Source organism: Arachis ipaensis, chromosome B08 (genome assembly GCF_000816755.2).
Source record: "Arachis ipaensis cultivar K30076 chromosome B08, Araip1.1, whole genome shotgun sequence".
NCBI classification, from domain to species: Eukaryota; Viridiplantae; Streptophyta; class Magnoliopsida; order Fabales; family Fabaceae; genus Arachis; species Arachis ipaensis.
In genome coordinates this window covers 5,879,217-5,895,239 of record NC_029792.2, presented here as the reverse complement: position 1 = coordinate 5,895,239, position 16,023 = coordinate 5,879,217, and the positions used below count along the sequence as shown (strand labels likewise).

The 16,023-nt window shown below is 40.8% G+C and overlaps 1 protein-coding gene across 4 annotated transcripts; it reads left to right on the top strand.

The window, feature by feature from the left end:
• LOC107614250 (transcription factor E2FB) lies at positions 11,319–15,760 on the top strand. Of its 4 annotated transcripts, none has more exons than XM_021108709.1 (14): positions 11,319–11,595; positions 12,311–12,497; positions 12,635–12,694; positions 12,840–12,925; positions 13,004–13,092; positions 13,185–13,239; positions 13,662–13,714; positions 13,811–13,861; positions 13,932–13,980; positions 14,088–14,153; positions 14,236–14,312; positions 14,425–14,638; positions 14,910–14,976; positions 15,259–15,760. In XM_021108709.1, the coding sequence occupies exons 1-14, from the start codon at positions 11,467–11,469 to the stop codon at positions 15,318–15,320; spliced, it is 1,245 nt and encodes a 414-aa protein (XP_020964368.1). In that variant the 5' UTR covers positions 11,319–11,466; the 3' UTR covers positions 15,321–15,760. The 4 variants fall into 4 exon arrangements, with proteins under 4 accessions (XP_020964368.1, XP_020964367.1, XP_016171961.1 ...); XM_021108708.1 differs by having other exon boundaries at positions 14,910–14,991; XM_016316475.2 differs by having other exon boundaries at positions 11,323–11,595; positions 15,267–15,760.

Genomic DNA, 16,023 nt, shown 5'->3' with positions numbered 1-16,023 from the left:
GAGCTGTCAAATTTGTTAAAAGGATAATTAATTGTTAGAAAAATCTGTTTCAACTGTGACTACAAATACAAGAATAAACTTTCACTGTAAAGAAGTTTTCTAAATCAATGAATTCATTTTCTCATTCTCTTTTCATCTGTCTCTACTCTCTACTCCCTTTTTCTCTCGCTCTTAGCTCTCCTCTTCGGATCTACCAGAATTTCTGATACCTTGTCATTGTTAACTTCAGCTGAAATAAGAATGTTTTAATCAAAAACATAAATAATAACGGATGTTTATGAGATTTGAAGCTAAGCAATAATTATACAGTCTACAATGTCATCAGTTATTATTATTTTACTAGAGTCTTGATATGGATATGAGTACATAATTACATATTATGTCTTGATATGGATATGAGTACATATTATCAAATTTATCATTATTCTTCGGTTCTCAGGTTTTAGTTCAATAAAGTACAGAATCTAAGTAAATTGTTATCTAACATAAAAAGGTGGCACATGATGTATATTGTATGTTGTGTGGAAAGAAGATCAACACTTTTAATCCTCGTTCACCGATACCATGATTCATAAAAAGACTTTTTATTTTTATATCGTAATTACCCCACACTACTACTTTCAAAATAACATTATTACATAAATACAAAATTTTACTATTACCAACTGTTCATACCCTAACCCAATGATAAGACCCAGGTCCAGATGAAAGGCCCAATCCGAAGGATTGAGCCTTGCGCTACACCGACCTTCTCTCTATGAAGTCGGTTCTTACCACGACTTGCCCTAAAGAAGTCGGGAACAAGGATTAGCTGGCAGATAAGCACTCATTCAAATGAGTAACTGCCCCTAAAATCTCTCTACCCACTTACAGGAGCCATATCTCAACTTCCCTAAGATAAAGGGACGGTTATCCACCTTAAATGGCGGAACTACTCCAACGGTGGTTATGGGTTCACCATTATAAATACACTGACACTTCTCAGGTATCACTCAGACCCAATACTCGCTAGACCTGTTTTGCTCCCTTTGCTGACTTTGGCATCGGAGTGTCTTTGCAGGTACTACCCCCCATTTTCTCATACCGAAGTCGGACGGGGGCCTTGGATCATCAATCCGCTTGGATACTTCCTCATTCAGATGATTGAGCCAGCCAAACTAATCCAACCCAATAATCTCCGGTTACCCATCGTAACATTGGCGCCGTTGCCGGGGACCCGAGAGATCAGCCAGTAATGGCGGATGTATCCCCTGAAGATGGTCATGTGGCGTCGGATTCCGAACAAGAGAACCTGGATACCGGAAACAACGATGCAGACCTAACCCTCCACCAGGAAACCAACGACCAACACAGGGAAGGAACCTCCGGATTTAAAAATCCGAAGACAAATTTCTCGGAGGGGCGTGAATCAAAAAAGGATGGACCACCCCACGCAACTGAAGTAATGGGGCTAGTCCATGTCCACCAAAATCGCTTGGAACAGCTGGAACAGGAACGGGAGCGACAAATGGAGATAGAAAAGCACCTAAGAGAGGAGATGAATCGACGAAAAGAGTTAGAGAAAAAACTCTTAAAGTTAGAATCCTCCCTCAAAGGTCAGAACTCCCATGACGATCGAGAAGAGTCGCCCCCAGGAGGGGAGGACCCTTTTAGTGAGGACATAATGAGGGCAAAAGTTCCAAGAAACTTTAAAAGTCCCGATATGGACCTCTATGACGGAACCACAGATCCGAAGCATCACTTAAGCAACTTTAAAAGTTGGATGTATCTGGCTGATGCTTCTGACGCGACGCGCTGCAAAGCTTTCCCGACTACCTTGTCAAAAGCGGCGATGAAGTGGTTCGACAGCCTCCCGCCGAGGTCAGTCACCAGCTTTGAAGACCTCTCGAGAAAATTCTTGATGAGGTTCTCCATCCAAAAGGATAAAGTAAAACATGCGCCGAGCCTCCTGGGAATAAAGCAGGAGGTCGGAGAACCTTTGCGGGACTATATGAAAATGTTCAATAAAGCATGTTTAGAGATTCAGGACCTGCCCACCGAAGCTGTCATCATGGGGTTAGTGAATAGACTTAGAGAAGGTCCCTTCTCACAGTCCATATAAAAAAGGCACCCCACCTCCCTGAGCGATGTACAGGAAAGAGCAGAAAAGTACATCAACATGGAGGAAAATACCAGACTACGAGAGCCGAGTTGGCGACCTGGGCACCTTCCCTTGATAAAAGAGAGGGAGAGGGAGCCCAAGAAGAAATAAGACCTCGGTCCCGACAGACCCAGGAAATATCACTCTTATACTCCTCTAAAGGTTTCTATAGTGGACGTATACAGAGAGATTTGCAATACTGAAAGGCTGCCACCTCCTAGGCCCATTAAAAATAAAAAAGGGGGGAGTCGCAGTGACTACTGCGAGTACCATAAAATATATGGTCACTCAACAAACGATTATTACGACCTTAAAAATGTGATAGAAAAGTTGGCCAGAGAATGCCAACTTGACAGATATCTCATAGAAAGGTCGGACAATCATGGGAAGAGAAAGCGAGATGACACAGATAGAAGAGACCTACCATCGCAGACTCCAGAGAGACATATACATATGATCTCAGGCAGATTTGCGGGAGGGGGACTTGCCAAGTCCGCTCGCAAAAGACACCTCAAGCGAGTCTACCAAGTCGGAAACGAATCATCCGACCTCCCTACCATCTCATTTATAAAGGAAGATAGGCAAGGAGTAATCCCTGGACACGACGATCCAGTGGTGATAACCATGATCCTAGCCAATTCCCATCTCCACAGAACCCTAGTAGATCAAGGAAGTTCGGCAGACATCCTTTTCAAGCCTGCGTTTGACAAACTAGGGTTGGATGAAAAGGAGTTAAGAGCCTACCCCGACACCTTGTACGGGCTAGGCGACACGCCCATAAAACCACTGGGATTTCTACCCCTCCACACTACCTTCGGAAAGGGAGAAAAATCCAAAACTCTGAGCATAGACTTTATAGTCATCGACGTAGGGTCAGCATATAATGCCCTAATCGGCAGAGCTACCCTAAATCGACTCGGAGCGGTGGTGTCTACCCTCCATCTCTGCATGAAATTTCTGACACCTGCGGGAATAGCAATGGTGCGGGGAGACCAGAAGTTGACGAGAAAATGCTACAATGAAAGCCTGAACCTGAGGGGAAAAGGCAAAGAGGTTCACGCCATAGAGCTCGTTGGTGCAAGGGCCAAAGAAGAGCTACGACCACAGCCAGGAGGAAAAACTGAAGAAATACAGGTCGGCCAAGAAGAAGGGAGGAATACCAACATAGGAGCCAACCTGGGGGAAACCCTAAAGCAAGGGTTGACTAAGCTCCTAAGAGACAATTCTGACCTCTTTGCCTGGAAAGCTTCCGACATGCCTAGGATAGACCTCGAGCTCATGTCCCACAAGCTCTCGGTATATCCGGGGTCGCGACCTGTACAACAGAGGAGGCGCAAGCTCGGCCCGGAACGAGCTCTAGCGGTAGAGGAGCAAGTACAGGCACTCCTAGAAGCCGGCTTCATCAGAGAAGTCAAATATCCAATATGGCTAGCAAATGTAGTGCTAGTCAAGAAGCAAAATGGTAAATGGAGAATGTGTGTCGACTACACTGACTTAAATAAGGCATGTCCCAAGGACCCTTATCCACTCCTAAGTATTGATACCCTAATAGACTCTAGCTCGGGATATTGGTACTGGTCATTCATGGATGCCTACTCGGGATATAACCAAATCCCGATGTATAAGCCGGACCAGGAGAAAACATCATTCATCACGCCCAGAGCCAATTTTTGCTACGTGGTCATGCCATTTGGATTAAAAAATGTAGGGGCCACATATCAAAGGCTGATGAATAAGGTGTTCGCTTCTCACTTGGGGAGCTTAATGGAAGTCTACGTCGACGACATGCTAGTAAAAACCAGGGAAGAAGTCGACCTTTTGTCAGACCTCTCGCAAGTCTTCGACACCCTAAGGTTACACGGGATGAGGCTAAATCCCGCAAAGTGTACCTTCGCGGTAGAGGCTAGAAAATTCCTAGGTTTTATGCTAACGCAGAGAGGGATTGAAGCAAATCCCGATAAGTGTAAAGCTATCCTAGAAATGAAAAGCTCGACTTGCTTGAGAGAAGTCCAACAATTAAATGGCCGACTTGTAGCCCTTTCCAGGTTCCTGGCAGGGTCAGCATTAAGGTCCCCTCCTCTGTTCTCTCTGCTGAGAAAAGGATGCCAGTTCGAGTGGACTCCAGAATGCGAAGAAGCATTCCAAGAGTTCAAAAAGTTCTTGAGCCAACCTCCAATCCTCACCCGACCTCTAGTGGGGGAAGAGCTTGTCCAATATTTGTCTATAGCCGACAAAGCTGCTGCGTCGGCCCTAATACGAGAGGATGAGGTTGGACAGCATCCAGTATATTTCACCAGCAAAGCTCTACAGGGTACCGAGCTAAGGTACCGCAAGCTAGAGAAGTTTGCATATTCCTTAGTAATAGCCTCGCGAAGGTTAAGGCCCTACTTCCAAGCCCACACAATAAGGGTCCGAACGAACCAACCCATGAAGCAAATCCTCCAAAAGGCGGATGTTGCAGGGAGAATGGCTCAGTGGGTGATAGAGCTCTCCGAGTTCGACTTAAAGTATGAAACCCGTACAGCAATCAAAGCCCAATGCCTCACCGACTTCATAGCAGAATACGCAGGATACCAAGAGAAAAAGCCAACTACATGGGAACTCTATGTAGATGGATCCTCAAACAAGGCAGGAAGCAGCGCAGGCATAATACTGGTGGATGAAAGGGGAACTCAAATAGAGGTATCCCTCAAATTTGAATTCCCAGCTTCAAATAATCAGGCAGAATATAAAGCCCTGATTGTAGGATCGAAACTGGCAGAAGAAGTCGGGGCAACGAAAGTGATGATATACAGTGACTCTCAAGTGGTGACCTCCCAGATAAATGGAGAGTATCAGGCCAAAGATCCAAACATGAAGAGATACTTGGAAAAAACTCTGGAGTACCTCGGGCACTTTGCTGAAATCGAGGTTAAGCATATAACTCGGGATCTCAATAGCAGAGCAGACGCCCTCTCCAAGTTAGCAAGTACTAAGCCAGGAGGGAATAATAGAAGCCTGATCCAAGAAACTCTCCAAGAACCCTCTGTAGAAAAAACAGAGGGCAAACAAGATGTCCTTGAGGTATCCAGACTAAACCTCGGATGGATGAATCCTTTGGTCGAATACCTAAAATTCGACATCCTCCCTAAGGAGGAAAAAGAGGCTAAGAAAGTCCGGAGGGAAGCACAATATTACACTCTGGTAAAAAATATCCTTTATAAAAGAGGAATATCAATGCCATTGTTGAAGTGCGTATTGACCTCAAAGACCACTGAAGTGCTAGAGGAGGTCCACAACGGATCTGCGGAAACCATCTCGGAGCCAGGTCGCTAGCCAGAAAAGTAATCCGAGCGGGATTCTACTGCCCGACCTTGCAGAAAGATGCCACAGAATTTGTGAAAAAATGCCAACCTTGCCAAATGCATGCAAATTTCCACGTGGCTCCCCCCGAAGAGCTCATTAGTATAACTTCTCCATGGCCCTTCGCAAAATGGGGAATGGATTTGTTAGGTCATTTTCCCCAGGCGCCAGGACAAGTCAAATACTTGATCGTGGGAATAGATTATTTCACAAAGTGGATAGAAGCAGAACCATTGGCCACCATCACAGCCCAAAGAAGTAGGAGGTTTTTCTACAAAAATATCATCACAAGGTATGGAATACCTTATTCCATTACTACAGACAACGGAACTCAGTTCACCGACTCTACCTTCAGAAGCCTAGTGGCTAGTATGAAAAGCAAACACCAGTTCACCTCGGTGGAACATCCACAAGCCAATGGACAAGCCGAGGCAGCCAACAAAGTCATACTGGCAGGGCTAAAGAAAAGATTACAAGAAGCAAAGGGAGCCTGGACAGAAGAGCTCCCACAAGTGCTATGGGCTTATCGGACGACGCCACAATCTGCCACTGGGGAAACACCCTTCCGACTTGTCTATGGCGTAGAAGCTATGATACCAGTGGAAATCAGTGAGCTAAGCCCAAGGGTGATCCTCCGTGATGAGATCGGGAACATACAGGGGGCACAAAGAGGAGCTCGAGTTACTCCCCGAAATTCGAGAACAAGCCCAGATAAGAGAAGCAGTATTGAAACAAAGGATGACTACCAGATATAACAAAAAAGTCATTCGAAGGAGTTTCACCCCAAACGACTTGATCTTGATCAGAAACGACATTGGAGTCAACAAATCGGGGGAAGGAAAGCTCGCTGCCAATTGGAAAGGACCCTACAAAGTTAGCGAAGTCTTAGGAAAATGCTATTATAAGGTGACCGACCTAAGCGGCACCGAGTTACCAAGATCGTGGCATACTTGTAATATGAAAATGTACTATAGTTAAAAGCGAACTCTACTCACTGATGTACTCTTTTCCCAACTTCACGATTTTTTTTCCCAAAAATCAAAGGGTTTTTTCTGAAGAAGGGTTTTTAATGAGGCATCATAGTAGAAGCTAAGGGGGAATAGACTATTAAAAACCCTTAGTAGCAGTAAAGTACCTTCCCAAATAAATAAAGATCTTTTACAATATCTCTTATAAATTCCTTTTCGTTTATTTTCTTTCTACGAAACGCGCCAACTTAAGCTCGACAAAGCGTGAAAATCCCATGAACCGACCTAGATGGTCGTCAAGATAAAACGACGAGGTACAAGTCGGTGTAAAGAGGTTATAAAAGTTGATGGTAAGAGACTCGGAACCATACCGACTCATAAGTCGGAGTGAAAAGCCGAGTAGAAAGGAAAACGCATCGCAAAAATAACCTAAGTCATAAAAACTCAATAAGTCACAAAGTTGAGTATAAGGAATAGTGAAAAAGAGATCGAAAAGCCTATCAAAAAGCAAAAAGAATGTCCTAAAAGCGAAAAGCTCAGGAGGGCAGACAAGCCAAAGAAAAAGGTTTTCAAAAAAGGTCGAAGAAATTCCCTAAAGTATCAAAAACAGAAAAGCATGCACACAAAAGGTGACTTAAACCCTTATCCAAAAAATGGTATTTATAAATATTTTGTTTACGGCCTCAAAAGGCCAAGAGAAATGTCAACCAAATCACCACAATAAACATAAAAGAGTTTTAAAAAGAGGGGGCCCACAGGCCGGGCCCCATATAGCCAATAAATTTTTTAGAGATTATCACCACCAGAGCCAGGAAGAGTAGTCGGATCACCACCAGAGCCAGGAAGAATAGTCGGAGCGCCATCAGTACCAGGGAGAGAAGTATCCATAGGAGACGGAGAGGAGGTTCCATGAGGCCTTGAGGAACTCGGAGCATCCTTTGAACGAGGCCTTGAGGAACTCGGAGCATCCTTTGAATGAGGAGGGGACTCGATTATCCTCTGCCCCCGAGTCTTCAGATCGGAATCAGTGACAGGCTTAGGGGAGGGAGGAGGATAAACTATGGCATCATCAATGACAATCTTGTCAGGATCCAAAGGAGTGAGATCAAGATCGGGAGCAAGGACTCCGACCTGTTCCTTAAAAATCCTCCAGGCCTCCTCGGCTCCCTCAGCAATAGAGTCCTCCAACTCGGCATAAGCAGTCCGAGAATTCAACAAGTCCTTCCTCACCGCCACAAGGTCCTCGAACAAACTCGAATAACTCTCCTGGGCCTTCTTCCTCAAGCCCTCCTCCATATTGCATTGGACTTGTAACTTGCTCTCCTTCTCCCGAAGGACATCCCTCTCCTCCTTCAACTCAGCGACCTCCTTCTTTAACTCCTTCTCATGTTTCTGATATATGAGAAGCCTTTCCTCCAATTCTTCAACCCTTGAAGTTGAACCCAGAGAGCTAAGAGGAGTCTTCTCAAAAATATCAAGAAACTTGGTGCACACCGCCGCCGCCCTAACATTCTCCTGAGCCAGAATAGTGAAGTGGTTCCGGATAGAAACATCATCCATACCTATACGAGTATGGGGATATATGTATTTCCGGATAAATGCAGGAGCATCCACCTTAGCCTCACCTTCAAAAGAAGAGCTAGACTCTAAAGTCTTGCGCTTCTTCTTCTCTGGCTCAGGAGAAGATCGGGGAGGAGGGGGCGGCTGAGAAGAAGCTGAGGAGGAAATAACGATGGGTTGAGAATGAGTCCCCAAACTTCGGGAAGAAGGGGGAAGAGGAGGAGGAAGAGGAGGACCAACTACCCTGGCGCCGCCGGTCCTGGCACGGGACCTCGCCTTGGCCTCCTGGACTTTCTGGTAAGACTCACTAGAGTTCTTCTTCGCCATCTCTGTAACAAACAATTAGTAGCCAAAAAGTCAGACAAGTTGGTAAAAACATATCGCAAGTCAGAAACAAAGTAGAAAAACAAAAGCTACCTAGTTGTGCCTGGACAAAGGTCGGCGACCCCTGAAAAAATTTTTTGGTATCCAGATATGGGGCACTCCCCCACACTTCTCGGAGGAACCCCACAATGGCTGCCTCCACTTCATCCAGATCATCCAAACTATATTTCTCGCAGGGGGAGGCCTCCAACCAGTATAGAGGAAAGCGAGGAGAAGAATTCTCATCCAGGAAAAAGGGGTGGTGACCCTCTACACCTTGAACTTTGAAAAAATAATTTTTGAAGTCATGGAAGGATTCATCAAAAAAGGTGAAAACTCTCCGACCTTGTATAGCTCGGAAAGACACCCATTGTTGCTTGTTATTTTGCCCACTGAAGGGCTTGGTCATGTGGAAAAGATAAAAGAAAATCCGTAAGGAAGTCGGAAAGTCTAAAGCATGGCTGATAAACTGGTAGATTTTCAGAAAGCCCCAAGAGTTGGGGTGAAGCTGGGTAGGAGCAACTCGGCAGTGACGTAAGATAGCAACCTCAAAGTTAGAAAAAGAGAGAAAAACGCCTAGACGGGTGATCATACTCTCATACATGTAAAAGAAATGAGGGGCTACTTCAGAAGCCCTCCCGAAACAAACCCGGTCTTCCGGACCTGGGACCACCAATTCATACTTCGGCTCATCCTCCTCAGAAGTACAAATTCGGTGATGAGTGCGAAGGTTGGTGATAAATTCGGTATCGGCCAAAGGTTCCTCTCCTAAGACCGTGACATCGACCCATCGAGCAAGAACTTCTACAGAAGACATTCTTTTCTAAGGTATGATGAAAACATACAAAGAAAAAAGGGAAAGAATCAAAAACGAGAGTTCCTAAGGGGGCATGAAATCAAACAGAAACCTACGACGTCACCTTCCCTCCCTCTAAATAATAAAAAGCATGCAAACAGAAGCACTTAGTAAAAGAGAAGGGGAGAAAGAACCAACCTTTGCCTGGAAAAAGGTAGAGGAAAATGAAAGCCTTCAAGCAAAAATGTTTCACGAACGGATGAGAAGAAAATTTGGAAAGTCGCAGAAACGAAACAACGAAAGAGAGGGAAAGTATTTATAGATACATTAGGGGCATAATGGTAAAAACGGAAAGCGGTCATTAATGGGTGGACCGTTACCAAGGTAATTAATACCTACGCAAACCTCTAACGGACGCGACGTTTGATTAGACGTAACTGTGAAAACCAAAAAGTCACGAAAGTCACGTCGGTTCCGAACAATCACGTCGGTTCCCTCACAAGTCGGCTACGTCCCCGAGTAGAATACTCGAACCCAAGTCTTAAAAGAAATTGGGCTCGAGTAGGGGCACTGTTCATACCCTGGCCCAATGATAAGACCCAGGTCCAGATGAAAGGCCCAATCCGAAGGATTGAGCCTCGCGCTACACCGACCTTCTCTCTATGAAGTCGGTTCTTACCACGACTTGCCCTAAAGAAGTCGGGAACAAGGATTAGCTGGCAGATAAGCACTCATTCAAATGAGTAACTGCCCCTAAAATCTCTCTACCCACTTCCAGGAGCCATATCTCAACTTCCGTAAGATAAAGGGATGGTTATCCACCTTAAATGGCGGAACTACTCCAACGGTGGTTATGGGTTCACCACTATAAATACACGGACACTTCTCAGGTATCACTCAGACCCAATATTCTCTAGACCTGTTTTGCTCCCTTTGCTGACTTTGGCATCGGAATGTCTTTACAGGTACCACCCCCCATTTTCTCATACCGAAGTCGGACGGGGGCCTTGGATCATCAATCCGCTTGGATACTTCCTCATTCAGACGATTGGGCCAGCCAAACTAATCCAACCCAATAATCTCCGGTTACCCATCGTAACACCAACTATTTTAAAGAATTAACATAATTCAACTAATATTATAGTTAATAACTATAAAAAAATTATATATTTTTTGTCTTAATATTAAATTAGTTAGTATTATAATTAGTTAATTACCGTCACAATGAGTAGTTCTTAGAATTAGTTATAACTATTTTCTTATGTATAAGTATGCACTCTTTTGTACTCTTAATATTTATTCTCAATTAATTTTTTTTTATTACTAAAATTTCTATAGTATCAGATAAAATTTTCTAAACGAATACACTTCAAACATAGTATGTTGTTGTTTAATAAAAAAGGTTATTTTTAAGAAAAATATTATTTAAATTAAACTAGATCAACTTATCACTTTTTCATATTGTTTATACACAAAATATTAGTTAGTAAAACAAGAATGATTACTGATATTTTATAAAAAGATAATAATTAAAATTTATTATATAATTTAATATATTTTATTAAATTATTTTATATAATATGTTTACTTATCATTATCACCAAGATGATAATTTTATTCTATCTCTTATCATATTTTTTTATATAATTTTTTATTATATATTTATATAAATTTATAAAAAAATATTATTAAAATAAAAATAATATTATTATTTTTATATGATGACGTTTTTGGTGAATGGACAAGATAGAAATATAGAACTAAACGAAGACATCAAAAGAAGAAGTTGAGTACGAAGCGACATGTGTAGTTGATGCCAAATCTAAATAGAAGCGCAGCGGTTAGAGAAACAGTTTTTATTTATATTTAATTATTTATCAAATTTCAATGTCAGAAATATGTGACTGACGCCAAATTCAAACTGTGGCAGTTAGGGGAACAATTTCCATTTATATTTATTAATTTTTATGAAAGTTTATTTATTATTTTTGTACGAAATTTTATAATAAAAAATAATACAACAATAATTTTTATATAAAAAAAATCAGCCGACTATTATAACATTTTCTTTTTATTTTGTTTTTGGAGGGTTTTGTTATTATGTATTCCCTCGACATCTAAACCGAACCAAATTCCCTCCTTCACTTCGTTTATATTTTTTTCTCCTTTTTTATTTTTTTATTTTATCTTTCCCTCGTTTTCTCTCTCCCGCTTTTTTTTTTCTTCCATTTTCTGAGTTGCCAAACACCGTTCTTAAAACCCTTGTCTCTCTCTGATCCGCGGATCAAGCACGCTCCATGAAGCGCCAGGTGCCCCTCCCTTCCACCAAACCGCCTTTTGCTCCGCCCGCAGACTACCATCGCTTCGCCACCGACCACCGCACAACTTCTCAGAACGACGCCGACGCCATTGCCGTTAAAACTCCTGTTGGTCTTCACTTATTTCGTTTTCTCTCTTGTTTTGCGCGCTACAATATTATTATTGTTTTCTCAATTTTTGGTGGTTGGTGATTTTTCTAGAATTATTTATAATTGTGAATTGGTTTTCAGCTTAGTAATTAGTCGAAAGATTCTGTAGGGATCTGCTCGATTGAGGCTTTAATTAGTTGCATAGTCGTTAATTTGTTGGAATTAGACTGTGGATTAACTCTGAAGGAAACATTGGAGCTGAATTATGACTTATGAGTTGGTTAGTTTCACTGGTCAGTAGCCAGTTATGTGTGATTTTGTGGTCATAGGTTAAGTTTACGTGAATTAAGAAAAAACTTTCAACCTGGAAATATGACTACGTTTTCATTGGTGAATTCCATGAGATCTGATATCAAGAAGGTGGAAGATTTTTGACTTCATATAAGGCAATGGGCACTTATACATGCAATGGAGCACTGCCTTTTTTTCATTCAATTATTTCTATTGACATCTTTCCAATATTTTGATCTGTAATATTAAGGATATTATAAGTAGATGTCTTTACAATCCTTTGTGGTAATTAAGTACATATTGATTGTCCATATTGGAGATGATTATGGTACATGAATCACTTAGGACAATGCACTTATTTACACTCTTAACTTATCTGTTATATCCCCTTTTGTATTTATTTCAAGATTGCAACTAAATGGATTTTGTTCCTCAAATTCAGCAATTAAAGCGGAAGAGTGTTACAACTGATCTTGAAGGTGATTCTGGTAATGTGACTCCAGCATCCACTGAAGCAGTTAATAGTCCTTTCCGGACACCTATCTCGAGGAAGACGGGAAAGGCAAGCAAATCCTCTCGACTTACAAAATGCAACAGATCAGGATCTCAAATCCCTGGATCAAATATCAGTGAGTGTTAACTCTCAGACTTTGTATAGCAGGTTTCCATATTTATGGTTTGATAAATGATGAAATCGAATCTATGTATAGCAATATTTCAGTTACCAAGTTAGAACATATTTAATAATTTTCTATCATCCTGGCAGGTTCACCATCAGCAAATAATCTCGCACCTTCTGGTCCATGTCGTTATGACAGCTCTTTAGGTAGCATAATATTGCCATGTCTTTGCTATTTAAATGACAACCATTGGAGTTTCTGTAAATATTTCTTTTATATGCCTTGCTTGAAAAATTGAAAATAGTACTTTATATTATCCTTTATAACTATTGTTTCTTTTGTTTAAATCAGGTCTGTTGACAAAGAAGTTCATCAATTTGATCAAACAAGCAGAGGATGGTATTCTTGATTTGAATAAAGCTGCTGAGACATTAGAGGTTGAATATTTTTTCTGTCACGTCTAAAGATTCGTGGCATAAAGGTTGATTACTTGAAGGTGCTTTTTCTATTGGCAGGTACAAAAGAGGAGGATATATGATATAACGAATGTTCTTGAAGGGATTGGCCTTATAGAAAAGAAACTAAAGAACAGAATTCAATGGAAGTATGAGTGCTTTTTATACCACTGTTTTTCTTGTCATATATTGTTATCCTAAGTGTTGGAATTTTTTTACCAACTCTTTTGATATTGGTCAGGGGACTGGATGTTTCAAGACCAGGGCAGGCTGTTGATAGTTTTGCTAGTTTACAGGTAAGGAATTAGTCAAGTTTTCTGCTCAAATGCTCACACAAATTATTGCCTTCGAAAGTCAAGGACTTTACAGACTTTTCCTTTTACTCTGCATTATTGTCTTATGGTTATATGGCATCTTGGCAGTAATTCTCCTTGATTCATATCATGTATAATATGGCCTTGAATCACTTTTATAGTGTTTTGAGTTTATATCATAAATGTAAGGCAGGCAGGCAAACAAAACTGATGTTTTCATTATATTTTGTTTAGTTTTGTTTTCAAATAGCCAACATATCTTCTGAATTAAATTTCAATAGTAATGTAATTTGGTTTGCCATGGTTGTCTGGAAATGCATGCAGGATTATGTATTGCATGGCATATGGAATACTTTGAAATAACTCCTTTTTTATTTGTTATTTTTTCCCTTTTAAATCTGTAGGCTGAAGTAGAAAATCTTACAAATGAGGAGCACCGGTTAGACGAGCAAATAAGGTTTCAGTGTCCTCTGCTGATTCTACTAAACCCTAAACAGTTGTTATACTTGTCTGCTATCTTTTTAACTAATCCTTAATCTTCTAACTATTGCAGAGAGATGCAAGAAAGATTAAGAGGTGTTAGTGAAGATGAAAACACTCAAAGGTAGTATCTATTTTTCAGATTTAACCACAATTTTTATGTGATTCTTTGTAACCTATTTCCTTCGTCATAGGTATCTTTTTGTCACCGAGGAAGATATAAAGAGTTTGCCCTCATCTCAGGTTGATTTTCTTTATCCTGTGAACAAAAGTTTATATGGTGATTCTAAATTTTCCCTTGCATCTCACAATATAATTTTTTTTTGTATGAATACCTTGTCTTTTGTCAGAATGAAACCTTGATAGCAATTAAAGCTCCATATTGCACCACTTTGGAGGTCCCTGATCCTGATGAGGTAATTTTAGGGGCTATGAAGACTAGCATAAAAGCTATTTTCCCGGCATCTTTCCGTAGCCAAATTTTCTATGTTCTATCAGGTTGTTGATTATCCTCAGAGGAAATACAGGATTGTCCTGAGAAGCACAACGGGCCCAATAGACGTTTATCTTCTTAGGTATGCTTCTTTTTTTTTTTGTATATGCCAAGTCATTCTGTTGGGGTAATGGCAATTGCAAAATGCAATACGATGACATTCCTGATCTGTTCTCTTCTCACTGCCATGCTAGTCAATTTGAAGAGAAATTTGAGATTAATGGTGTTAATGTGGGCCCAAATATTCCATCAAGACCAGATTTCAATAAGCACCAATCAACAGTGGTCTCAAATGATAGAGGCAAGGACCTTGAAATGGGGATACAAGATGTATATAGGCCTTCAGATTTATCTAATTCACATGATTTTGCGGGTGGGATCACGAAGATTGTTCCTTCAGATTTTGAGGTATGTATGGCAAGAGTTTGAGATACTTGTATCATGGATTTGCATTTTACAAATAGCAATCCTAGGAGTAAAGAATGCACGATTGCAAATCATGAGGAATAGGGTATCTTACGGCAAAGAAATTTCCAGCAGTTGGCCTCAACTTTAGATATTTTACAAACTCAATTTATGCATGTGATGCATGAAGTTTTTGGCATTGTCTCTACGGAAGAAAACAAAATAAATCTCTTGTAGCTCAATAATAAAAGGATTTTGCTTTCCCTTTATGCAGAGTGACGCTGATTACTGGCTTTTATCGGATGCCGATGTTAGCATAACAGACATGTGGAGGACAGAACGTATCCTCTTGTTGGGTATCTTTGCATCCATTATATTCTATATACGAGTAATGGTTTCTTTGACATGAATGAGTGAAGTTCTTGCCCATAAAATAAACCATCAAATAGAGAAAACAAAACATAAGTCGTACTTACCACTACTAAATGCATTGGCTTTCTCTTTCTATTTTTAGTGGACAAATAAACTTACTCATCAATAATGCACACAACCCATGGGATAGGAGGGTCCTAGGAGTTTTCTTTTCTTTAATAAAATTCTGTGTTTTGCGTAATCCTTGATAGATTTACAGCCGGCGAAGTTGAATGGCATAATCTGGAAACTCCAAAAGAAGATTATTGTATGACTCATGTGAGCCCACCACCTCCCCAAACCCCTCCCTCAAACATAAGTGAAGCACCTTCGGCATCTAACCCTCCTGTAGCTTGAAGATGTAAAGGGTATGTTATGAATCAATAAATGGTGTTCATTCCTATTGAGAACCCTATGATATCCACATAGACCTCATGTTGGATTGAAGGTTCCACGAAGATGCGTTCTCAAAGAAGTTTGTCTTGCAGACGCTATCAACTGCTTCATTGTAACTATCAGTATTAATAACCTCCGTAATCTTGTAGTTCCATAAAATGAAAAAATAATGGCAGCTTTGCTTAAGCCATACTTGTATGATACTGTAATTGTTGTCTCTAGAATACTTAACTCCTTGTATATGCTCTCGCTATGCTGTTATTATCTGTACATTTCCACAGGTTGCAATGCACCAAATAAAGCACCTTCTTGATGAAATGGTAAGTTCCGTCTACGATTCTATTTCATTCCTTTTGACCTAGTAAACAGTAATAATTAGTGAGCTATTATCCTTCTAGTGGAGGTCTGAGAATGAACGATGAAAGGGTTTCACCAATATTTTACATGCTTATTGTACTTAGGAACAAGAGTAAGACATAATAACAGTTACAGTTCCGAACTTCAAAACGTTGAAGTTAAATGTCATTTTCATTGTCGTAAACTGAAGGAAAGCGATGGAAGATATAAAAAGAGAAAACACA